Source organism: Euwallacea fornicatus, chromosome 28, assembly GCF_040115645.1.
Source record: "Euwallacea fornicatus isolate EFF26 chromosome 28, ASM4011564v1, whole genome shotgun sequence".
Taxonomy (NCBI): Eukaryota; Metazoa; Arthropoda; class Insecta; order Coleoptera; family Curculionidae; genus Euwallacea; species Euwallacea fornicatus.
Window position 1 is genome coordinate 28880 of NC_089568.1, and position 25736 is coordinate 54615.

General features: G+C 37.0%; 1 protein-coding gene across 3 annotated transcripts in view; it reads right to left on the minus strand.

The window, feature by feature from the left end:
- Positions 1–24936, minus strand: part of LOC136347331 (uncharacterized) — a 28260-nt gene extending 3324 nt beyond the window's left edge. Inside the window, exons 1-4 of one of the 3 annotated variants that reach the window (XR_010733474.1) lie at positions 24867–24936; positions 16677–19031; positions 16242–16623; positions 13848–13887 (exon numbers count right to left, since the gene is read on the minus strand). Coding sequence is in view for 1 of the 3 variants with exons in the window: in XM_066297233.1 (XP_066153330.1) it covers positions 16242–16623; positions 16677–16692 (398 nt within the window). In the remaining 2 variants the exon portion in view is untranslated. Of the gene's footprint in view, positions 1–13847; positions 13888–16241; positions 16624–16676; positions 19032–24866 lie in introns of those variants that run through there. The other 2 variants (XR_010733475.1, XM_066297233.1) reach the window with 2 other exon arrangements.
- Between the last annotated feature and the right edge of the window lie 800 nt (positions 24937–25736).

Here is a 25736-nt window from a genome sequence, read left to right on the forward strand (position 1 = left end):
ATTTGCAATAGCTAAAACAATAAAATAAAAACCGAATTTTTTCTTAACTTTTAACACCCGGCAATTCCACTACCGATCAGATCGGATACATACTTACATAGTATATGATTTTTTCCCTGATTTTGTACCAGAAAATACATAGCTCAAATAGTGCCGCGCAATTCCTAAGCACCCCGTATAATAGTCGGCACTGTATTTCAAATCGAAGGTTAGAATTCACATTTTTTTTAAACAGGCTTTGGATTGCCAGTAAGAAGTATTGAATGGTGATTTATCCAGATGGAATGCCACTTTTCAAGAAACACATGAGTTAGTTCAATTTTTGTCATGAAATATTTTTTTATTGTAGTCTAACAGGCACGGAAAGTGAACAAGGTAAGCGTTACGCAATGCACAGGGTGCCCCTCAAAAAGTGCCCCTCCCTCTCTAACTTTTTAATGTATTGAAATAGAATTTTTTTTTTAACTAAAAGCGCTTGAAAGTTCATGCATTTTTCCAAGATTGGCAGCAGTTTTATACTGGGTGTTTAGTAAACGTGTGCTAACTCAACATTGCATTTTTTGAACAATTAAGGATTACTTTTTTTACATATGTAAATTTTACGTTTTATTACTAATTCAACGATATACAGTAGAGGACAAAAGTGGAGCAACAAACATATTCTTGAAAATATTCAAGGTTTGGTACGACTTATTCATAAACTAGTAATATCAAAATGATGTTGGGGTATCTAGAAATAACGCTGCAAAAAATTATAAGTTTATTCCTGAATTCAAGGCATTTAACAACAAAAACGAATAAATGCCGGACAAAAGTAGAGCAACAATATATAAAAATTCCTTCTGACGTCTTTTTTTAACAAACACTTTTGAGTTATTGTGTTTAGTATTATTAGTGAAAACCAGCAAACATGCCTCGTGGTAAATCTCTCTCAGTACAACTGAAACAATTAATTGTTTCCAAGTTTGAACCTGGAATGTTCCAAAGTAAAATTGCTAAAGAATTAAATCTTAATCGCTCTATAATCTGTAGAGTATTGAGCGCCTACAATATTCGCAAAAGTGTGGTGAGTCCTCCAAAAACAGGTCGTCCTCGAAAGACAACAAGAGTTCAAGACAATGAAATTGTGAACATCTCGAAAGGGGATCCATATAAAACAGCAGTTGATATTGCACAGGAATGATGTGTCTTTGGTGTTTCTGTAAGATCGATTCAAAGACGCTTACAAGGAAAAAGTTTGAATGCACGCAGACCCGCTAAAAAACCCTTCGTTTCTAAGAAGAACAGGATGGCCCGGCTCCGTTTTGCAAATGACCATCTTAACTGGAGTTTTGGAAAATGGAAAACTGTGCTGTTCTCTGACGACAGTAAATTTAATTTGTATTCGTCGGATGGAATTCCATATGTCAGGCGTCCTCCAAATGAAAGGTACAAGCCAAAGTACACTAAAGGCACAATTAAATTTGGTGGGAGTAACGTATTAGTGTGGGGATCATTTTCCGGGTTTGGAATGGGACCATTGGTAAAAATAGAGGGCATTATGGACCGGTTTAAATATCTGGAGATATTAATGGATCATATGCTTCCGTTTGCAGAGAAAAACATGTCATTTTCATGGATTTTTCAACATGACAATGACCTGAAGCATACTGCAAAAATAATTAAAAAATATTTAAAAGGGCAACGGGTAAATGTAATGCAGTGGCCTGCCCAAAGTCCCGACCTGAGTCCAATAGAGAACTTATGGGAGATAGTAGACCATAAGATAAGGGCACAGAATCCACAAAGATTTAGAAACTCCGCAGAATTATTCACCGCCATTTCAACTCCATGGAGTTCCATTTCAGAAGAAACCATCACCAAATTAATAAAGTCCATGAGGAATACAGTTGGCAAAAAAAGTATTTGCACACCAGATAAATTACCTTTAATATGGGATTAAAATATACTTCTGACAAATTAGGTATATGATTTCGAATATTACTTTATATAACATATATTTAACCAAAAGAAAATTTAAAACAAATATCTCATCCCAGTTCTAGAAATAAAATAGTTATTTTTTAATGCAAAATAAGTATTTGCACATCCTGCACGTTCATGATAATCGATTAACATCGTGGCTGAAAACAGCAAAAAATGCATTGGAATGTTGTTTTTGTCTGTATATTTTCTTCTGATTACTTGTTCAAATTTAGTACCACGACAAATTCATTGCAGCCAGCATGCTTTCGAAGAAAAGCGAAATCAATTGTCAAACAAGACAGGAAATTGTTATTTTGAGTAATCAGGAAAAAGTTAAAGAGAGATTGCATCAAAATTAAAACTAAACTTCTCCACAGTTAGATACGTAATCAAAAGGCACGAAAAGACCGGAACAGTTAATAATAAACCTCGAAGTGGTCGTCCTCATAAATTAACTACGAGAGATAAGAGTCACATTGTAAAAAACATTCAAAAAAACCCTCATCAAAGTGCTAGAACCCTTGTCGAAGACATCGCGTCATCATCTGGAAAGATTGTTACACCACAGACCATAAGAAATGTTCTCCATGAAGCCAGTCTTCGAGGGAGGCGACCTAGAAAAAAGCCATTTATAAGCAAAAATAGCCAAGCAAAGCGGTTAGAGTTTGCCCGAAGATATAGAGATATGCCCCTGGACTTCTGGAGAAATGTTGTGTTTTCCGATGAAAGTAAATTCGAGATTTTTAAGCCAGCTAGTATTCTGACCGTTTGGAGAAAAAAGAATACGGCTCTAGATTCGAAAAACGTTCTTAATACAGTTAAGCATGGTGGTGGAAATGTTATGGTTTGGGGATATATGGCATGGAGTGGTGTTGGAAATCTACAAATCATAGAAGACACCATGACTGCGCGCAGCTATGTGGATGTGTTGCAACGCAATTTCATGCCGAGTGCCCAAAAATTAGGATTGGAAAATAAATTTTACTTTCAACAGTATTAGCCGAGAGTGGTTGCTCTACAATGCACCAAGAAGGCTTTTAACACCATCTCAATCACCTGACCTTAACCCAATTGAAAATTTATGGCACTTGGTAGACCAGAAAATAAGATCCAAATATGTATACAGTAGAAAAGCTTTTAAAACGCTAATAAATGAAGCCTGGAATGATATGTCTCCAGATATTACAAAAACACTTGTAGAATCGATGCCTTGACGTTTAGAGGCCGTCATTAGAGCTAAAGGCATGCATACAAGATATTAAGACCCTACTTGTTTAAATTGTTGTTATAACACTATTTCTGCGTTTGTTGTTTGTACAATGTGCAAGTACTTTTTTGCATTAAAAATAATTTGTTTATTGCTATAACTAGGATTAGATTTTTATTTTCAATTTTGTTTTGGTTAAATGTATGTAGTATGAAGTAGCATTGAAAATTATATACTTGATTTGCCAGGAGTATGTTGTAATTTAATTTTAAAAGGAATTTTTCTAGTATGCAAATACTTTTTTTGCCAACTGTATGCATTTTAAATCATAGTATATAGAATAATTGGGTCTAACAGATGTTATAGTAAATGTAGAGCCAAATTTTACTTTTTAAATTGCATTAAATTTTGTTTTATTTACATGTTTTTATATCGTCAGAAAAATAACAGGTCAAAAAAGTATTCGTATACCAAGATAAATTTCAAATGTTTAACATTCTTTATTCGCTTGAATTTTAAAATTTATGCATTAGTAGTTTAGTGTTAGTGTGTTTTACAAGTTAGATAAATTAACTGCAATATTAATCATTAAAATGCCCCGAAAATGTTCTGAAGTAAGTCTTGACATGCGTAATCTGATTTTTGACCTCCATAAAGAGGGAAAATCTTTACGTGAAATTGCTAAACATGTAAAAAAACCCATAGTACCGTTCAATACATAGCAAACAAATTTAAAAATACGGGAAATGTACTATCAAATCGCAGTAAAGGGAGACCAAGGAAACTAAACAATCGGCAACGCAACTAAATTATCCGCAGTATAAAAAAAAAATCATCAAAAAGTGCTGCAAAAATTGCATCAGATTTGGAAAATACTACTGGCGTCAAAATATCTGTCCAATGTGTTAGAAATGTACTAAAAGAAGCTGGATTTAATGGTCGAATAGCTAAAAAGAAACCTTGGGTTAATGAGATCAATAGAAAGAAAAGAGTACAATTTGCAAGAGAGCACTTAAATAAGCCAATGGAGTTCTGGCGAAGGGTTATCTTGTCTGATGAAAGTAAATTTAACATTTTTGGATCAGATGGGCGAATTCATGTATGGAGAAAAGTCGGAGATGCCCTGAAAAAACAATATTTAAAGCCAACTATGAAACATGGCAGTGGAAGTCAAATGGTTTGGGGTTGTATGTCTTGGGGAGGTATCGGCAAACTTCATTTTATTGATGGAATCATGGACAGGTTTATGTACCGAGCTATTTTAGATGAAAATTTAGAACAAAGTGTTATTAATTTGGGAATTGTAGACGCTTATTGGTTCCAACAGGACAACGACCCGACGCATTCGTCGAAGCTTGTTCAAGAATGGTTGCTATATAACGTGCCCCACGTGTTGAAAACACCTCCCCAGTCACCCGACCTCAATCCTATTGAGAACTTGTGATCACATTTAGAGAAGAAAATAAGGAAACATGTTATATCCAACAAAGATGATTTGCGAAGAGTTCTTCAGGAAGAATGGTCTCTAATTTCTAATGAGGTCACTCAAAATTTAGTATCCTCAATGCCACGACGTTTGCAGAGTGTTATTGATTCCAAAGGATATCCAACCAAATACTGAGAAACATATCTTCATTTGTTATTTAATGGAAATTTTATTTTTTAGTAGCTGTACGAATACTTTTTTGGTTTATGTTTTGATTCTGAAATAAATATTTATGTTATACTAAAATATATACTGTGATTTCTCAATTATGTTATAATATTCTAATAGAGGAAGACTGGAACTACTTTAATTGCACATACAATTAAATTCACAATTTCATTAAAATTTGTTATATTGATTTGTCTGACAAAACTCTAGGTGTACGAATACTTTCTGTACCCACTGTATATGTCGGAGATTTATTAGTCCTTAAGTGATAAAGTGTAACATTACGAGCTGATAATATGACGAAGGGCAGGCTGACAGGGCCATCTTAAGACGAAGCACTGTCGAACGTGGTCGCTACCACCAAGGGCGAAATCAAGGGGCCATGTGTGCGAGCCTTCGTGGGAAACAGGGACTAGCAGGTACCTTATCCCTCGGATTTGAAGGACTCGCGAGATCTGGAAAACGATTGATGATCCGACATCAGAAGTGGGATTCAACCGCGAACAAGGTGATAGTGCTCAGTGGCGTGTTTTGTTCGAAACCCAAAACAAAAACATGTTAGAGTTGATAAAGGCAGTGCGATTTCCTCAGCCTAGTGTCTTCAACGCGCTAATTGTGTCATTACCGAAGTTCGACCCGGACGCTGATGCTTGGTCTACCATCGTGGAAATGTGCTTTTCGGGAAACCCATTGAAGGGAAGTGAACTAGTTTTGGCACTAAGTAGCGCTTTGGAAGGAAATGCTTCCCAGTGGTTGTCGCAAATATGTATGTTTTCCCGGTATTACGTGGGCTCAATTTAAAGAATTATTCATAGAACGGTTTCGAGGTTCTGAAACCCCTACTGCAACCCTTATCAATCTACTCAACAGTCGCCCAAGGGATAATGAATCTCTCTCGGTCTACACCAGCCGGCTGATCACATTATTGATGTCAAGATGGAAAACAATGAATACAGAAGAAATCGCTATATCATTGGTCCTGGCTCATGTGGCACAGTTTGACAGTCGGTTACAACGCATGTCTTTCACCACAAAAGTAACAACCAGGCAAGAGCTACACCAACAGCTGAAAGCATGCTCTTTTAAACTGAAAAATCTCTCCGAACCATCCAAGTTCGAAAACAAAAGGGCAAAATATCCTGGTATAAAATGCCATTCTTGTGGTAAACTTGGGCATAAAATAGCAGAGTGTAGGGTGAAGAAAGACAGATTAAAATTACCTTCAAACAGCAAGGGAACGACTGATAGTATGTCGACCACAAGGGGAAAAACGACTTGTTTTAAGTGCGGGGAAATATGCTATATTTCTACAGTGTGTCCCAAAAATACTAGTGAAAAACGAGTTAATGTGTGTAGTGTGTTGGAGCCCATTGGCAAGCTCGTGCAATCTGGTGAGTCGTATCCATTTTGTTTCGATTAAGGCGCTGAATGTTCTCTGATAAAAGAGACTGTAGCACGAAAATTTTCAGGCAAGAGATATAATAACTTGGTAGTCCTAAAGGGTATAGGGTAACGGTAACGTTAATAGTACCTTACAGATACTAAGTCGGGTACAAATAGACAATTTCTTTTTGGAAATATTGTTCCATGTCATTCCTGATGATTGTTTAAAACATGATGTACTGATAGGTCAGAATCTTATGGTTCAAGGCTTTAACATTAGCATTACGCGGGACAGTTTAATTATCTCTAGAAGTAAAGTCACACAACAATCAAAACGAATACAGAGTAGCAAAGAGAAATCTCAAAATACAAATTCAGGAAGCGAAAAGAAGAAACTGGAACAAAATCATTAAGGAATTGGAAGAAGATATCTGGGGGCGGGCATACAGGATTTTAGCCAGACAAAGCAGCGTGAATCCACAGTACAGGTTACTAGATGAGATGCAAATGAAAGAGGCAAAAAGACTATTCATAGAAAGGATTCAGCCGGAATGGGAGTCGATAATTATAAATGAAGAAGAAGTACCACTTTTTGTAACAGACGAAATAAAGAAGGCGATAAGGAAACTTAAAAGGGGAAAGGCACCAGAAACGGATAATATAACAGCAGAAGTTTTGAAACCATTAATTGAAGAAGAGGCGGATGCGTTCAAAGAAATCTTTAACCGAATTATAAAAACAGGAATCATTCCCAAAGCGTGGAAAGAAAGTAAGCTGATACTGTTAGAAAAAGGAAAGAAATCGACAGAAAAAAGGAAATCCTACCGACCCATATCGTTGGTAAACGCAATCGATAAAGTTTTAGAACATTTATTATTGGACAGATTAAAAAAAGAGATAGCAAACAAAAAGGAGTTACATGAAAATCAATACGGATATCGGAAAGGAAGATCGACGATTGACGCGGTAAAAAATATAGTGAACGTGGTGAACAAAATCAGACAGAGATCCCACAAAAAAAGAAAGATTTGTATACTGATAACTTTTGATGTACGAAATGCGTTTAATTCAGCGACATGGGAGGGGATAATAGAAAAATTAAAGAGAAGAGGCGTTAGCGGTTACATGCTGAGGGTAATACAGAATTATTTAAATAACAGAAGTATCCGGATAGGTAAGACTGCTCAGATGGAAATAACTTACGGGGTTCCCCAAGGATCCATACTGGGGCCATTCCTTTGGAATTTGTATTATGACGACATTCTAAGAATCGAAGATAATCCAGACATTAGAATAGTAGGCTATGCTGACGATTTGGCCGTCAGTATTACAGGCAATGACGAGTTAGATATAAAATTAAAAATAATAACAACAGTAAATAAAATAAAAGAATGGATGGAGATGCATAATTTAAAGTTGGCAGCAGGAAAAACAGAAACAGTACTCTTGGTCACGAAAAGGAAACTTAAAGAAATCACATTTAAAATACAGAACGTTAGCATAACAACGAAAAAGTCAATAAAATACTTGGGAATAAATTTAGACAAAAACCTAAGATTTAAAGAACGTATATCACAAAGTGTAAGAAAAGCAGAACAAACAGCTATGAGTTTGAGTCGAATCTTGCCTAATCTAGAAGGACCGTCGAGTAGTAAAAGAAAAACAATAGCAGCTACAATAAACTCAATAATTTTATACGGGGCATCAGTATGGGAGGAAGCTTTGAATTTTGAGAATAACAGAAAACAGTTTAGGGGGTTCATAGAAGGGCAATTTTGAGGATGATTTCAGGATACCGCACTATATCGTACGAGGCAGCAGCAGTGATAGGGGGGATGACATCAATAGTACTCTTAGCGAAGGAAAGAAAAAACACTTATAATAAATCAGGACTAGATATTAAAAAGGAAAAAAATAATATATTAAAGACATGGCAATCGGAATGGGATGCGCTAAAAGATAAAGGAATGTGGACAAAAGTATTGATACCAAACATAGAGATGTGGATAACCAGAAAACATGGTGAAGTGAATTATTACCTAATACAAATATTATCGGGACATGGATGCTTTAAACATTATTTGAAAAGAATACGTAAGGTAGAGAGTACACAATGCGAATACTGCCCAGAAGAAGACACAGCACGGCACACATTTTTCAAATGTCCAAGATGGAGAACAGAACGGTGCATAGTAGAGGAGAGAGTAGGGGAAAAATTAAAACCGGAAAATATCATGACAATAATGATTGAGAAGATGGAAAACTGGAAACTGATAAGTGATTTGGCAAAGAGGATAGTGATACAGAAGAAGCATGACGAGAGAAAGAAAAATAAAATAAATAAAATAAATAAATAAATAGAATAAATAATAATGTAGGGTTGTAGATATTAGTTGTAAGTTAGGATTAAGGAGTTAGGGGGAGGACTTAGAACAATCTACCCTTGCGGTGCGCCCATGGTGAGCGTCAACCACTTGACGACCATTGAGCGTGTGGCGCCAAGACGACGGACGGTACCTTCCAGCAGTGTCAGCGACAAGGGTCGTCGTTTCTACTGACTGTAGTGGTTGGGTATGATATGCGATGGCTAATCAATGGTACGCCTATGGTTCGCCACCCTGGGCACTTGTCCTGAAGGAGGCGAATAAGAGCGTGGGATAAAGGGGATGAGAGAGGCTTTTTGGGACTCTCTTCCGCGAACCTCTGCCTGACACACTTGTAAATACATGTACATACTAATAAACGACACTTACGATTATTTCTGACCTGTGATTTCATTAACATCTTAAATTCTAGTAGAATCGAAAACCTATCGATCCTACATTTGGGGGCTCGTCCGGGATTACAGCAATCAGAAAAATCATAAGAGTGCGTGAGATCGTATTGGTAGTGCGGGTAATAGTAAAGTGCGTGAAATTAGTGAGCCATGGAAAGTATAATTGACCAGGTTGCAAGTGGAGTGGCCGGAATAGAACTGGTAGACGACCAGCTTCTCGGAATGAGAGTTTCGGAGCTTAGAGAAGAGCTAAAACGACGAAACTTGCGAATAACGGGTCGAAAGCCTGAGCTATTAGCGAGACTGAGAGCAGCACTTTTATTAGAAAGAGACCAAGTGGCCGACGGCGAGGAAGAGCAAATAGACCACGAGGACGACGAGGAAGAGGAGCAGGAACTGGAGGCCGCTTCGGCATGGAGGTGCAGAGCTGCAGACAATGGTCACCATGGAGGACGTGTCCGGACCCCTGCAGGCAGCCGTCGAGGGAATGCTGACGATCAAGACGGCGACGATGGCACCGATGACGAGTATGTCCGTCGCGTACCGGTGATGCAGAGACGAAATGCGTCACGACAGGTATTGCTATCCTTCAGAGATGTGGAAGGATCTCTGGACAAGTTCAGCGGCGATAGCCACTCAAATATCCAACGGTGGTTGGATGATTTTGAAGAAATGGCTGCGCTATGTAGATGGAACGAAGTCCAGAAAATCACCTATGCCAAGCAATTGCTGGAGGGATCAGCGAAATTGTTTGTGCAGTACGAAAGGTGCGGAAGGACGTGGGCCAAATTAAAGAGAGCCTTAAAGGACGAATTCGAAGAAGCCGTGGACTCCTTGCAGGTTCATAGGGACCTCAGCAAGAGAAGAAAGAGACCCGAAGAAACGCTGCAAGAATACACATATAGAATGTTGCAAATCGCGGCGCCGGCAAATTTTGACGTGAGGACAGTGATCCAATATATAGTTGAGGGCATCCCAGATGATGCGATCAATAAAGCCGTGCTCTATGGGGCCAAAGACATCAGGCAGTTGAAGGAGAGGTTTTGCCAATACGAACGGCTAAAACAGGATATGGCCAAAACAAGAGCCAGAACAGCCGACAATAGAGCATGCAGGACGAGACATGAAGAAAGCCAACCTAAAATGAAAACTGGAGTTTCAGTGGGAGCAGCTAAGAAGCATTGTTTTAACTGCGGTGCGGAAGGACACGTGAGCACCGGGTGTCCCGTGAAAGAACAAGGGAAAAAGTGCTTCAAGTGCGGTGTTTTTGGACATGTCGCCGCGGAATGCGCGAAGGTGACCCGAGATGTGTTCGTGGTGTCGCGACCGCGCAAAGAGAAATATCAAAAGGAAGTGACAGTTAAGGACGGTAAGATCTTAGCGTTAGTGGACACCGGTAGCGATCTGACGTTGATGAAAAAGAGTGAATACGAGAGGTTGGGGTCACCCCCGTTAGCAAGTAAGAGAGTGTGTTTTGAGGGTCTAGGGTCTGAGGTGAATGAGTCGATAGGGCCGTTTGCCACTAGCATGTTAGCGGGATGCGACGAGTTTGCCGTTGAGTTTCACGTGGTTGCCAATCCCATACTCAAACATCCAGTTATTTTGGGGACTGACTTTTTAAACCACGTAGAACTTCGCATCCGGCGGGGTGAAGTCACTTTTCTTAAACTAAACGATCGAGATGACCTTAACGTGAGTCCATTTAAGTCGCCTCGCATATTTAAAATTAACACCATCGATGAGGCGAACGAGGTTGATTTAGGACACATTAAAGACCAGCTTTATAGGGACGAAATCGTAAAAGTCATTGAGACTTATAAGCCAGAAACGAAATGCGTTGTAGGCATACGGGCGAAAATTGTCTTAAAGTCGGACATGCCTGTAACGTCGCGACCGCGTAGATTAGCACCATTGGAAAGAAAAGAAGTGAATGAGCTTATGAATGTGTGGATGACAGAAGGGGTTATTAGGCCGTCTAGTTCAGAATACGCGAGTCCGATTGTCATAGTTCGGAAAAAGGATGGCACCATGCGTGTGTGCGTAGACTATCGTAAACTGAATAAGTTGATATTAAGGCCACTTTCCCCGCTGCCGTTAATTGAAGACCAAATAGATGCGTTAGCCGAAGGGGTATATTTTACTGTGCTTGATCTGAAAAATGGTTTTTTCCACGTACCAGTTCACGGCGACAGTATAAAATATACAGCGTTCGTAACGCCCGACGGACAGTATGAATTTCTTAAGTTGCCATTCGGGTTATGCATTTCACCCTCAGTATTTCAGAATTTTATCAATGTAGTTTTCAAAGAACTGATACAATCTGGACTTGTGGTTCTGTATATGGATGACGTAATTATCTTGGCGAAAACTATGAAAGAAGGGCTGGAAAGATTCAAAATGGTTATCGAGGTCGCCGCCAACCACGGGTTAATAATTAAATGGAAAAAATGCCAATTTCTTAAGGACACAGTGGACTATTTGGGGCATATAATATCTAGGGGTACTGTGAGACCGTCGAAGTTGAAAACAACAGCTGTACAGAACTTTCCGACGCCTAAGAATGTTAAGAGCGTGCAAAGTTTCTTGGGGCTCACCGGGTATTTCCGAAAATTTATTCCCCAGTACTCCATTATAGCTCGACCGTTAACTGATTTGACAAAAAAGGACTGTAAATTCAATTTTGGGTTAAGGGAGATTGAGGCTTTCGGAAGATTAAAGGCCGCATTGATAGACGATCCGGTCCTGAAGATATACCGAACGGGGGCAGAGACGGAGTTGCACACAGATGCGTCGTGTATAGGGTATGGCATGATTCTAATGCAGAGGGATTGCAATGACGGCAAATTCCACCCTGTCTATTATGCTAGCGGTAAAACGACCGAGGCGGAGTGCAAGTACTGTAGTTACGAGTTAGAGGTATTAGCGATAGTAAGGGCATTAGAAAAATTTAGAATCTATTTATTGTATATACCGTTTAAGATTGTAACCGATTGCCAAGCATTCGCCGCCACTATGAGAAAGGAGAAAATATATTTGAGGGTAGCGAGGTGGGTGCTATTGTTACAAGAGTTTAATTACGAAGTAGTTCATAGACCAGGCAAGAACATGTCGCATGTAGACGCGCTTAGTAGAAACCCTTTACCTATAAGTTTGTATATTTCTGAAAATGACGACGGTTTGATTGCGCGATTGAGAAGTGCTCAGGACAGAGATGAAGATTTAAAACGAATTATCAACGCCACAACGCGCAATGAAGCCGACGGCTTTTTGTTAAAAAATAAGCTATTGTATAAGAACGTGGATGGAGAAAGTTTGGTAGTAGTTCCTAAGAGTATGGAGACGCAGGTAATTAGGAGGGCTCATGATCGGGGACATTTTGGGATAACCAAAACTGAAGCGGTAGTCAAAAGAGACTTCTGGTTTAAGGGGATGCGTCCAAAAGTGGAACAAGTAGTCGCGAGCTGCCTTGATTGTATCCTGGCTGAAAGGAAGCATGGTAAGCTAGAGGGATTCCTGCACCCCGTTTGCAAAGGCGACGTTCCACTCGACACGTACCACATAGACCACGTGGGACCAATGACTGGCACGCAGAAAAAATACAAACACATATTAGTAGTCATAGACGCTTTTAGCAAATTTGTGTGGTTGTATCCGACTAAGTCGACAGGTACCGCGGAGGTACTGCATCGACTGCGAGGCCAATCCAATGTTTTCGGAAATCCTAGAAGGATTATTTCTGATCGAGGAACAGCCTTCACGTCTAATGACTTCCAGGATTACTGCAAAAGCGAAAAAATCGAACACTCCCTAATAGCGACGGGGATTCCACGAGGAAATGGGCAAGTCGAAAGGGTAAATCGCACTCTTATTCCGCTATTAACCAAGATGGCCGCGCCAACGCCGGACACATGGTACAAACACGTAGACAATGTGCAAAGATACCTGAACGCGACGCCAAATCGCAGTACGGGCAAATCACCGTGTCAATTGTTGTTTGGAGTTGCCATGAGGTTGAAAGAGGATGTGAACCTAAAGGAATTACTAGAGGAAGAGTGGATTACCCAGGTCGAAGAGGACCGCGAGGAATTAAGACAAACGGCAAGGAACCGCATAGAGAAAGTCCAACAAGAGAATCGCCGCGGGTTCAATAAGAGTCGTAAAGCAGCCAAGGCGTACAAGGAAGGAGATTGGGTGGCTATTCAGCGGACACAATTTGGGCCAGGATTAAAACTAAAAGGGAAGTTTTTGGGCCCTTATCAGATTGTAAAAGTACTAAGAAGCGACCGCTACCTAGTTGAGAAGGTTAGCGAGCACGAGGGGCCACAGCGAACATCAACATCAGCCGACCACATGAAACCATGGGGTATGGGTTTTGCTAACAAAGAATCCGACGAAGACAATTGAGGGCAATTGTCGCGGCAGGATGGCCGAATGTAGGATCACGAAACCGGGCCATAATTCAATTGACCATCGACAGTTCCTAGATTTCTGTATTCGTCCTTTCCGTTCGCAATGCCGCGTCTCATACTTAAACCATTATGATAAGGCAATTATAGTGATCATCCTTGGGCATCTGGTACCCAGATGTGACCAAGCGGGGTGAGAACCCAAGTAGCAGTAAGTTTAGTTAGTAAAAGAAGAGGCTGACCCGGGCAGTCCCAAAAACCGACGAGTTGAGATAAGACAGGGCTCGGTCAGCTTGCTTTTCTTTTCTTTTGTTCCTTTTTTCGTTAATAAACGCACACTTATAGCTTTATTTCTTGAACTGTGATTTCTTTAGTAGATATAACCACCATCCCATATCTACTCTAGTATTGGAGTTTGATATCCCATTAAATCCCGATACTACATTATTATGATAATGTGGACATTCCGGAATCAACCGGACTATTGGAACTATTGCTACTGTTAAGACTTGAGGGGCCAAGACTTGATATGTTAGTTAATGTAAGTCCCAAAGCTATGCCCCTGCACATCTTGTATTTGCTTGCTTCCCAGATGTCACGACCCGCCATAGTTGATACAAATGTTTTATTAGTCAAAATTCCTCGGCTTTGTGTTCTTCAAAAGAAACTATATTGTGAGGCAATCAAACTATAAAATGTGCATGGGATGTAGTCCTTGAATATCGAAATATCCCATCGTTACCCTTAGCGGTAGACAAAATTGAGGGTACCGTCACGTTCCGTTCGGAACGACGGCCATATTCCGGTCACGGGATAATCTGTTCTGGTCGTCGTTCTGGGCATAATGGGATTCCTTCAAGGGAAAGTCATCCCGAGTAGTAGTACGCCCATGTCGGTTGGCCATTACCTCCCAGTACTTAAGGGCTGGGAGAGGGTGGAATCTCTCTCTTTTATTTCTGCTCGTCTGCACAGCTACAACTCTGACCATTATCGCTGACGGTTCAACACCTCAAACACCCGACAAAGAAAAATTCGTACTAATACTCGGCCACGTAACCAAGTAATCTCGTGTTCGCTTCAAGTTTAGTTTAGTAATAACTATTTACGAATCATTTAATAAATAGTGCAATAGTTTGACGGGTTGTCCTAATTCCGAGATTTTCGGGAGATCCCACGTGTACCTCGCTAAGCAGGTATATAGTCCGTCCTGGACTCTCGTAACATAAAAGTACAACGTCGGTAACGTGAACCGACAAGTACTACAAGTAGTGCTCGCGTGTAAGCGCTCTCGTATAATAACTCGCGGGTGGTATCTCCAACCTCCAAGGAAGGAACCCCTGCCTATCGTTCAACAGCTACAAAATGAACAAAACCTAAATATACTTGTATACATATACAGGGTGACTCTAGATAAGTGGGACAAGCAAATGTCTTGAAATCGGGAAGATCTACAAAAAAAATGTTCAAACAAAGTCTTCTTCATTTTCGGGGCCTCAACTTTTTATGTCAATTTGTTTTTTCCAAGGTCACCTTCACCTGTCCTTTGGGACAAAAATGTTTCAGAACGTAACACTTTTTATCGTGTTTTGAATCGGTTCTTAGAAACAGACAATTTGGAGAGAAAGAAAAACGTGAAAACGCTCAACCACTTCATCTGAATGAGAATTATCAAATTGGCGTCTTAGGTGCAGTAGCCGCAAATTCTCACGTTCTCAAAGTACCGTTTGGCGTATTTTACACGCACATAAATTTCATCCATTCCACGTAAGTCTGCATCAAGAATTACACGGTGATGATTTCCGAAATCGAGTGACTTTTTGTACTTGGATACAAAGAAGACTCCATGAAAATGCGATTTTTTTTTCAAATGTACTATTTTCTGACGAATTCTGCTTCACAAACCACGGTGAAGTGACTCGCCACAACATGCATTATTAGTCGGTTGAGAATCCACGCCGGTTTCGTGTAGTGGAAAGTGTTGGATTCCCATCCACATCGCCATGTTATTTATGGTTCAAAAATTTGCCACTCCTTCTCGAAGAAGTTAATTCAGGGCAAAGGTTGACAATGTGGGTTCAACATGACGGTTGCCTCGCTCGTTATGCTAGAAATGTCAAAGAAGTTAACTGGCCAGCCCGATCGCCAGGTTTGACTTCAGCAGATTTTGTTTTGTGGGGTCATTTAAAACAAGTAGTTTATAATCGAGTACCAAATACTTCCAAAGACATGAAAATTCGAATTAAAAACGCTTGTCGAAACATTACAACTGAAATGCTGAAAAATAAGAAGCAATCACTTCAAAACAGAATTGTTAAGTGCCTTGATCAGTAGGGGAACCATTTCAAACATCTGTTGGACTGAATTTTTTTATACTAAATTAAAATTCACTACAAAATTAATAAAAGTGTTAAAATAAATGATTAAAGTTTAATGAAATGTTTCTTATTTTGTACCTGTTATTATTATCAATTTCGTTAATTTTAGCACAAAATGTTTCAAGTAAAAACATTTTTACTGCCAACAAAGAATTCAAATCTCCAAAAAAAGTTGAGTGTTACATTTGAAAAAATGAAGTTGACCCCCAAGGACAGGTGAAGGAGACCTTGGAAAATGTCTTGAAATCGGGAAGATCTACAAGAAAAACGTTCAAATGAAGTCTTCTTTATTTTTGGAACCTCCTTGATAAAGAAGACAGTTGAAGTTGACCTCGAAAAAAAACAAATTGACATAAAAAGTTGAGGCTCCAAAAATAAAGAAGACTTCGAACATTTTTATGTAGTTCTTCTCGATTTCAAAATATTTACTTGTCCCACTTATCTAGAATTACTCTGTATGCATGTAATTTCTCACCTAAATTGTAAAAACGTTTCCAATGCTGCCACGAAATTCTGCTTTTCTACCAGACTTGCAAATTGCAATGATACAGTCTCTTCTCCACGGTAGACGTAAAGCTCTACAATCAGTGTTTGTTCATCTTCGTCGTCCGATTCACCGTTATCAAACGTCGTTATATCGGTGTCCTTTAGAAAGAAAAACCCTTTCCCATTTTCGTCTTCGAAATTCACAGTAACGCCCTGATATATTGTTACGATTACGTCTGCCAGTTCGACAGCCCCTCTTTGGTATTTCACGACGTTGAAGCTCGACATTTTCTTCTTCACTATCTTAGCCTTCTGCCGTTCACGTTGGAAATGACGAAAATCCATTATCAGTTTTTTCATATCCATTTTATCTAAAAAAGAACTACCTTCACTGGTTTTTATCACTGGTTTAATGCGTACGAACCTATTCCGAGTCCCATCGGCCGTCCGTCGCTCTATCGTCTCTTCTGGTTCCAATAACAAGACCAGACGCGCACGTTGCATGTATAAATAGTTGCCTACGTTGCGTGCAGGATCGTACATATAATTATATGGTGCCTTTATAAATGTTTGTCCGCCACGTGATCTGCAATCTAGACAACCAAACATACAACGGGTGGTAACTTGTTCAGTTGCTAATGTCGGGCCTATAGGAGTTTATATGTACCGAGGAGATGTAGGGGTAACACAACGTGTAATCGGTGCTAACGGGGTAATGTATAATTCCGTTACTAGTCGTGCTCGTGGGAAAGAGTCGGTATCCAAACCCGACGAAGAAACTGACCTTGGGTACTGAGTACCCGTTTGTACTACTTAACTATTTTGTTTTCACTTCTACCATTGCTACTCTAATTTTTCCCCGCCTGTAGTCTCGACCCTCGTGCAGATGATGGTCATGCCGTTAGTTTTTTGAAGCTGCTTAATCCTTTTTTTCTCTCACCTCCGGCATTCGTCAATCGCCACTCGTGTAAGTGTCATTTGTCAGTGCGGGTTCTCGGAGTGGACGGCTCTCGAGCGAACAGTGCACCACACTGGAAGTGAATTCACTAAATAAAATCAGCTGACAATCCTTGTTTATAAGCTCGGGTCTTGAGGGTTATGTTATTGTTATGATTGGATATTCTGCATGAACTTTCCATTTATTTTAATCGTCATTTGCCAACAAAAACAAATCTGCTTTTCAAAATTTAATGCATTTTATACAAACAGATAACGCAGAGAAGACACTAATTTTAAGCACTGACAAGTAAGTTAAAACTTAAGAAATTGGAAGGATTATAGTTTACATTCATCATCAGCGGTTCGACTCGATTCTCCGTTATATTGCCTAATTTCCACGTTTTGGTTTCTACTTGGTTCCATTTACATGGTTTACTGCATCTTTGCTATTTGCCAACAGTAATATCATTTACGACGTCATCAAAAGTGTTCTTCACATCGACATATTTAAATGTTATGATCGGCTACAAAGTTCTTAACGTCCCTCTATATAATTTCTATCGGGTTAAGTTCACAATGGTCAGGTGGGAGTCTCCACACTGTTTTATTTTTAGCCTTGGCCACTTCGTCCACCATGTATTTGTTGTATTTTCCTTTATGTTCGTTAACTATTAACAGAAGTTCTGCCTTAAATAAATCCTCTTCACAATTGATGTGTTTAGATCGAAGCCATTGTTGTACTTTAAATTTTCTTGACGCCATTGTAGGAATTCCTTCTAACTTTCTAAAATCATTTGGGGCGTTATTTAATAACGTGACTCTATTTTCCTGGAGTTGAGGTAATACTCTTTTGAACAATTTTTCAAAAGAGCTTCCGTTCATTTCTTCATGGTAGTCTTCGGCCTTTTTCGATTCAAATGCTCGTCGTCAAAAAGTCGTTTGGAACAAATCCAGAAAATTGTGGGATTTTCAGTTAGTTAGGTCCTATAATTTTGGCTATATACAGTGGTGAACATAAGTATGGAAACATTTCCTTACTCGAAAATATTTATTAACACACTGTATATGAACAATAAAATAAAGTTGTAGTGTATACTCAAAAAATGCCTTAAGAATTTTGTTTATAAATATTCGAATCCGTATCTACTTTCGCCTCGATTGAATTTTTCGACTAACACTCGAATAATTCAAAATCAAATATAAGTTTTTTTCATTTATTTTGTACAAGTATATATACATATTTACAAATTCCTAAAATCTACTCCACATCCTGAGAGAGATCGGACAGCGAAAATACTTCGCACCTGATATCCGACAGGCTGATGGGACTCGGAATAGGTTCGTACGCATTAAACCAGTGATAAAAACCAGTGAAGGTAGTTTTTTTTTAAGATAAAATGGATATGAAAAAACTGATAATGGATTTTCGTCACTTCCAACGTGAACGGCAAAGGCTATGTCGTGAAATACCAAAGAGGGGCTGCTATCGAACTGGCAGACGTAATCGTAAGAATATATCAGGGCGCCATTATGGCATTTAAAGACGAAAATTGGAAAGGGTTTTTCTATCTAAAGGACACCGATATAACGACGTTTGATAACGGTGAATCGGACGACGAAGATGAACAAACACTGATTGTAGAGCTTTACATCTACCGTGGAGAAGAGACTGTATCATTACAATTTGCAAGTGGAAAGTGGAAAAGCAGAACTTCGTGGTAGTTGTTTTGTGGTCTTCGTCGTTTAGTTTTCCAAATTCTGTTGTTTCTTGAATAAATTCCATCCTCTATCGCCATTTCTCTATTTCTCTAATTCGTTCCAGAAAAATTACAGGTTGTTCCTAAAAATGAAAATCTTAATATTAATGTCTGCTTAATGTCATAAAGACTATCGTTTTTTATTATTTTAGTAAGAAAATAAGCACTCTTTTCCTAATTGTTTTTATTTTTCTCGCAATAACAACATATATTCAAACGTTATTTTGTTTATGTTTTTAAATTCATAAAAAAAATACTAATTTTACTAAATTTTAAAATTGAAACAAATATAATTATTTTTGAAGTAAAAAACTTTTTCACTTCCAGAAAAAATAAAATGTTTAATTAATGCTTTTTTTGGGAAATACCTGAATTTTATCAAAAGTTAAAACAAAATGATGGTTTTTTTTAATGAAATAGGAATTTAAAATTAAAAGTTTCGTGTCAGTCATGAAAACATTATTATTCTACAGGGTAGTTCAGGTTACTTTCCAGTCGATCTCCCAAAAAAATGGGGGAAAACAATTACCAAAATTACCAAATTCATCCATTCATTACATGAATTGTTTACAAAACATGCATTAAGAAATAATGAGAACTAGTCTCTCTACTAATCTATTCACCTAGATAGCATATTGTTTGCCTAGCCTGTATCCAGAAATCCATACAGCTTACCTCCACTGATCTGTTAACTTATTTAATTATCTGCATTTAGATCAAAATGAATATTATGACTGGCAAATAAATAGTTTTAATGATCAAAGTTATTGAAACTCCACTATCTTAAGCTACTTTCGACCCAGCAACCACACATTCGCCTTATCGGGAGTACCTTTCTTCTAGAATTTTAAGAGCGTTAATTATCGTGGTGAGAAGTTAAAGATTGGTCTCATGTACCAAAGTAACAGTTTGAGCAACCTTGTACAGAATCATCAATCAGTGGGAACGAAACATTCCACTTTTTTATAATTTCCTATACTTAATGGAAAAAAATTATTATTGACATATACAATTTAAAAATATGTACTGTTAGAAAAATTGTTCAACATGAAGAGCAAAAGAAATGGAACATTGTATACCGCGCGAATCTGAATTGACCTCCTTCAGTTAACTTTTGAACTTTTTTTAAAATTCAAAATCAGCATAAAAAGGACAAAACATAATAGCTGTTGACATTTGTTTGGTTTTTTAGATGTTATTTATGTCATCGGTAATGCAAAATAGCAGATTTTTTTAAATTCGAATATGGGTCAAGTGAGACTTCAAATTAAACATCTTTCAAAGCTATACGAAATGGTGTATTGCGATTCAAAATCTAGCGATTAGTTTTTGAGAAAAAGAGTAAAATTGGCAAATTGGGTAAAAAATTCAATACATGTACATATAATATAACAATTACATTACTTTTAACAAACAAATTGAATTAATTTGATGTATATTATCAATCATGATGTTATCATTCAATCTAATAAAATAATATTGTTTACAACTATAAACACTCTAATCCTTTTCTCCGATTTTTGACATGGAAAATAAGTTATAATGGGTTTTAATTGGGTGTATTAGAAAACAATTTTTACGGCATAAATAGAGCTTTTATTCTCTATATTTTGAGTCTTGGTTTTTTGAAATCGAGTTACAAATGCAAAAGTTACATTATACATTACAGGTGTTTTCATTTGAAATGAGTCACACTGTGTATAAGAGCACCAGAAATGCATGGATGGCATCCAAACATTTTAAAAACTGGTTCTATCAACAATTGCTCCCCGAAGTAACATTATATTAATTCTATATGTATAGTATACGCCTTTCCGGATACTAAATTAATTTCAGGTTAAGTGTTTCTTAAAGTCTTAAAATCTCCCTGAAAAAACTTGATTACTGTTAGAGAATGCCCCATAGCATCCAGCCATTAAAGAATTGAAAAAGTGACGGATGTTTTTTGTAATCTTCGTGCCACCAAGCGTCACCCCTCTAAACCAACCTATGGATCAGAATATACCAAGGCTTATAAAACTGTACTACAGAAACAGTATTCTGAGTTCCATCGTCGCTGTAGACGATACAATGGGAGAAGCTTTGAAGAAATTTACTTTATGAGATGCAGTTATTAATTTGACAGTTTCACGGAAAAAGTTATGTCCTTCAAACTATTATGAAATACTAGCAAAATACAAAAACAAAAACTAATGCGGTTGATAAAAACGATTTGGCGTTGTCTATTATAAAGCAGCATTTCGATGAAGAAAAAGTCTTTATAATGCCCTAGAAGAGACTATCGTGCTTCTACAAGCTATAGTACCCTTTAAATGTACAATTTTTAATGTGAAAGAATAGAATGAAGACGCAATAGTAGAAGATTTAAATCTGGAAGGCAAATGTAACACCGATAATGACTCTCAAAAAAGTGATGGTGAAATCCAAGAAGAACTACTTAATAAGGTTTCACACTCCGACGCAATTCAAGCTCTAAAAGTAGCAACGGAATGGATTAAACAAAATGTTTTAATCGTTACTGAAATAATTATCCTAAATATGTATGTGAGCATTCTCTGTCCATGTTGAAACTATTAATCAATTATCTGAAAGTATCACGGGGCTCTGGCTCTAAATTCCTCCCAAGATAAGTGCGAGAAAATGGTAAAAGGGCTATCATGAATTCCCTACCAAGCTATTCCCCGGATTAGCGTGGGAAGAGAGGGTTGTTTACAAATTCCTTTAGCGTAGGTGAGAATAACGTTTAGGGGTTTGGTACCCGTGGGAAAAAGGGTGGACAGCCCTTCCATTTTATCGGTTCTCTCAAAAAGAGGGGATGTGTGCTGTATATGGATACCGGGTTGTATCGGGATTCCATTTTTGGTTCGCGAAGAATAAAGAAGTGCTCTGAGAATTGTTTTTTTCATCTCCACCCTTGGACATAGAATCTTACATGTATATGAAAAAGCGATTGTGGCAACGGTTTTTATTAAACAAGACCAAATTAAAATAATATCATATTTTTCATTAAAGAATTTGTCATATTTGTAAACATATATATAATTATACGGGGTGTTCCTAATTATCGTGTACTGTTGGATAATGCTTTCTTTTATAAGGCAAAATTTATGAAGGTATCACCACTTCCATAAGACACATATTTTAGATAGATATGTTTGGTCTAGTCCCTCCAGGATTATATAATCACACCAGGTTCGATGTATGGGTGTCTGGAGCGATGCTTGATATTTTTTTTTTGCGTCCTGATATAATAAGACACTCTTCTATTATCTGTCGGACCGTGCATATCAGAAATAGTTGATCATTAGTAATAACAGTTTTTTTCTTTTAATCCCCATCACCGAAGATGTACATACGAAAGGGGGTAATTCTTTGGCTCATTTCACGACTAAAATGTCATATAAACGTAGGATCGCGAAAGCTTCGTTACCAATCTACAGGGTGTTTAAATTTTAAAAAAAGTCAGGTTTTTCTTTACAGCTTCTGTAGTTTTTGAGATAGTTGGTTAAAATTTGTAATATAGTTTATGACGGAGAACTTACATCATTGATCAAGTCAAATAATTTTGTTAATCTATAGAATGATATTTTTTCAGTGGTCGGGGCCTCTTTTCTCTCTGACCATTTAGCAATGCGTGGATGGTAAATGCTACAATACACGATGACTTCTTAATTTTATTAATAAACTGTTTAAGATCTTGTAGTTTTTTCGTATCTACATCGGTTATTGAAAAAAAAAAAAACAAAAAAAAATGAATTTTTGGTCAGATTGTCAACATTTCCGGTAGATTGGACTTTCCAATGATTTTTTGTATTCTTATTATAACGACTATACTGTAAATAGCGATAGAAGTTAAACGGTAATTTTTATTTATTTTTTCTAAGCACTCATTTACCAATACTTTTGTGACTTTTTGGAAAATACATAAAATATTATCTGAATCTGCAAACTTTAATTTTCATTTTTGATTATGTTTAGAATGACGTGTAAATTTTTTCGGTAATTAAAAAATGTATTTTTTAATAAGTAATCAACTTTTCCATATTACATTATACAAAAGTAGTCGTTAAGCAGCATAAATAAATAAATAATGTCAATGTTCAGTTAAAAGAAACAAATCAGTCTTCATAGAGACTGCAAGCAGTAAATGGAAAAGAATGAATTAAGGCACCATTCCTTTAATTGAGTTAATAAAAATATACAGTATAAATGAAATATTAGAAATTTTGACTTTATGTGAACCTAAAAATTAAGTTATTCATTGCCAGCTGATTTGTGCTAAGCTCTTTACATGGATCTGTTTCATCATCAAAATAATAATACACCTAAAACCTTAATAATGCTTAACGAAGCTTTATAATAGCCCATGAGTTTCATTTCACAGAAATGTGTATTTGACTTCAATTTAAATTCTTTGTCAATTGTAGGTATAAAAATTTGCTGTGTAAAATTATAAAAATTACCGTTATCAAGGTAACATTGTTTTACCTTAATATGTATATTGCACATTACACACCTATTACAAAACCTGATAATTTCAAAATCAAAATGAAAAGACTGAACTAATGCAAGAATAACATATGGATGGATGTTCTATTTCAAACTTCAAAACTTTACAATGTTGTTCTTTTGATTTTGTTCAATCACTTATTTAACAATATTTTTAAAGTTTACAATTATCAATATCCAACGTGACTATTTTCACTTAAATATAAGCCAACTCCAACAAAAAGACTGTTCAGTCCTTATCAAGTGGCTAAAAGACCGTTTCAAGCAAAAAAAAAATGTATTCAACCCAAAAAAAAAGGTAAAATCTCATTCCCGAGAAATTTCAACCGCACAATTATCAGCTTTTTCAAATGAACCATTAATGGTAATATTATTACTTTGGTCGGATCCCTAAATATTATTGTCACTTCTGGCCGAACCTCTTGGAATTCACTAAAAACTCAAACATGTTCGCAAAAGTCAAAATATATAAAAATCCTCGAGGTGAATGGAGCACTGGGTTCTTTATTTTTTAAAATAAAGAACCCAGTGCTCGGAATATATAATAGAATACTTCGAGGAAAACAAGAAGATTTGCAAATCACTATATTGCACACTCTACTTATAAATACATATATATATTATAAATTACCATTTTACATGATGCCTCTCCTAAATAACGTTATAGCAGTGAAGTAATGACGGTGTATGATTTCGACCACAAAACATGGAAAATATATACATATTTAAGTGGTGCTCGGATAGTAAACATTTGTCAACTTTAATGTTGCTTAGGGCTAAACATTTTTTTTTTCTGACTACATAGTAAAGTATAAGTAGCACTTTAATAACAGTTCCAATTATTTGGATCAAAAGAAAGGATAACGTGTTATTCGGAAGAAATCTAATTGTGACCTGACCTATATCAAATGGAACACTAATGGTGACTTTTTTATTTTGAATGTCTTGACATTATCACCATTGCCGACAGAATGTCCTGAAATTTTCCAAAAACCCAAGGAAAAATCACTCAGAAAATCCGGATATATGTAATTCGTGAAGATTGATAGATAGAAGAGAAATGAAGACTTCAATGCCCAGAATACATGACTCATAGGCACTTATATGAAAAAATAATGAGGTTTGCAAATCACTACATCGCATATTCCACTCATTAACATATTATTAATTTACATTTCATGTGGTACGAGGAAAATATAGTTAAGAGTAGTGGGACTATTAAGGTGAACTATTTTAAGCAGGAAGTATGAAAAACGTTCAAGTGGTGCCTGGGTAGAAAATCTTTATCAATTATAATGTCCCTGAGGACTGGTACTAGAAATTTATTTCCATTACCTACAGCACGAATAACATTTTAATATTAATAGCTGTTTTAAGTATTTAGCAGTAAATTAATTTGTAATAATTACCTTAAAATCTCACACAGTCATTAACAAGACTTAAGCCGCTATCGTTTCAACCTTACCGCCTCGCCGGCCGGGATCAAAGAAAGATTCAGTCAGAATCACAGAAGTAAAGTAGTAGTAGAAATGTATTCGATACGAATCGATACATCGATATCGATATACGGAATAACATCAGTACACTATTTATTAGGTATATTATCGATCGTTCGACAGTTTTATAATTTAAATGCAGTTTTAAAATTAAGTTTTTAGTATTGAGAATTTCTTACCGTTATACCTTTCTTGAAGTTGAGATTTTATATCGGCAATTCAAAAATCGATTCGCCTCTGATTGAAAAAACACGAATTGAAGCATATTGTATTCCCAATCTACTAATTCACTAAATTTAGATAGGATTACTCATCGTTCTCCTTATATTTTTGTTGCATATTTCATTGTTCAAACTCATTTCGTCTTGTTTTTCGACTCTTTTAGGTTGTTTTTATATTTTTTTACTAACATTTAGCTCCCTTTCTAATCAACTGTACGAACAGAAGTGTTGCACGTAGTAAATACATTTTTGTAAATTTAATTAATTATCTATGGTAGATTAGAAGATAAAAATTCATGAACATTATATAATTGTTCACAACATATTTATTGATCACAATAATGAAATAAATATTGTTAAAAATAAATTTAAAAGCATTTAGAGAGTCTTTTACATTAAAAATGCAGGTGTACGAATAGAACTGTTGTATACTGTAGGTACCTTTCCAACATCGCCGTATTTTATGCCCCTGAATCGATTTAGTTCTCTGCCTCTCTACCTGTCGATCCTTTTTTTCAATTTATTTCCGTTAGTAAGCCTCGAATGGATCTATATATAGTTT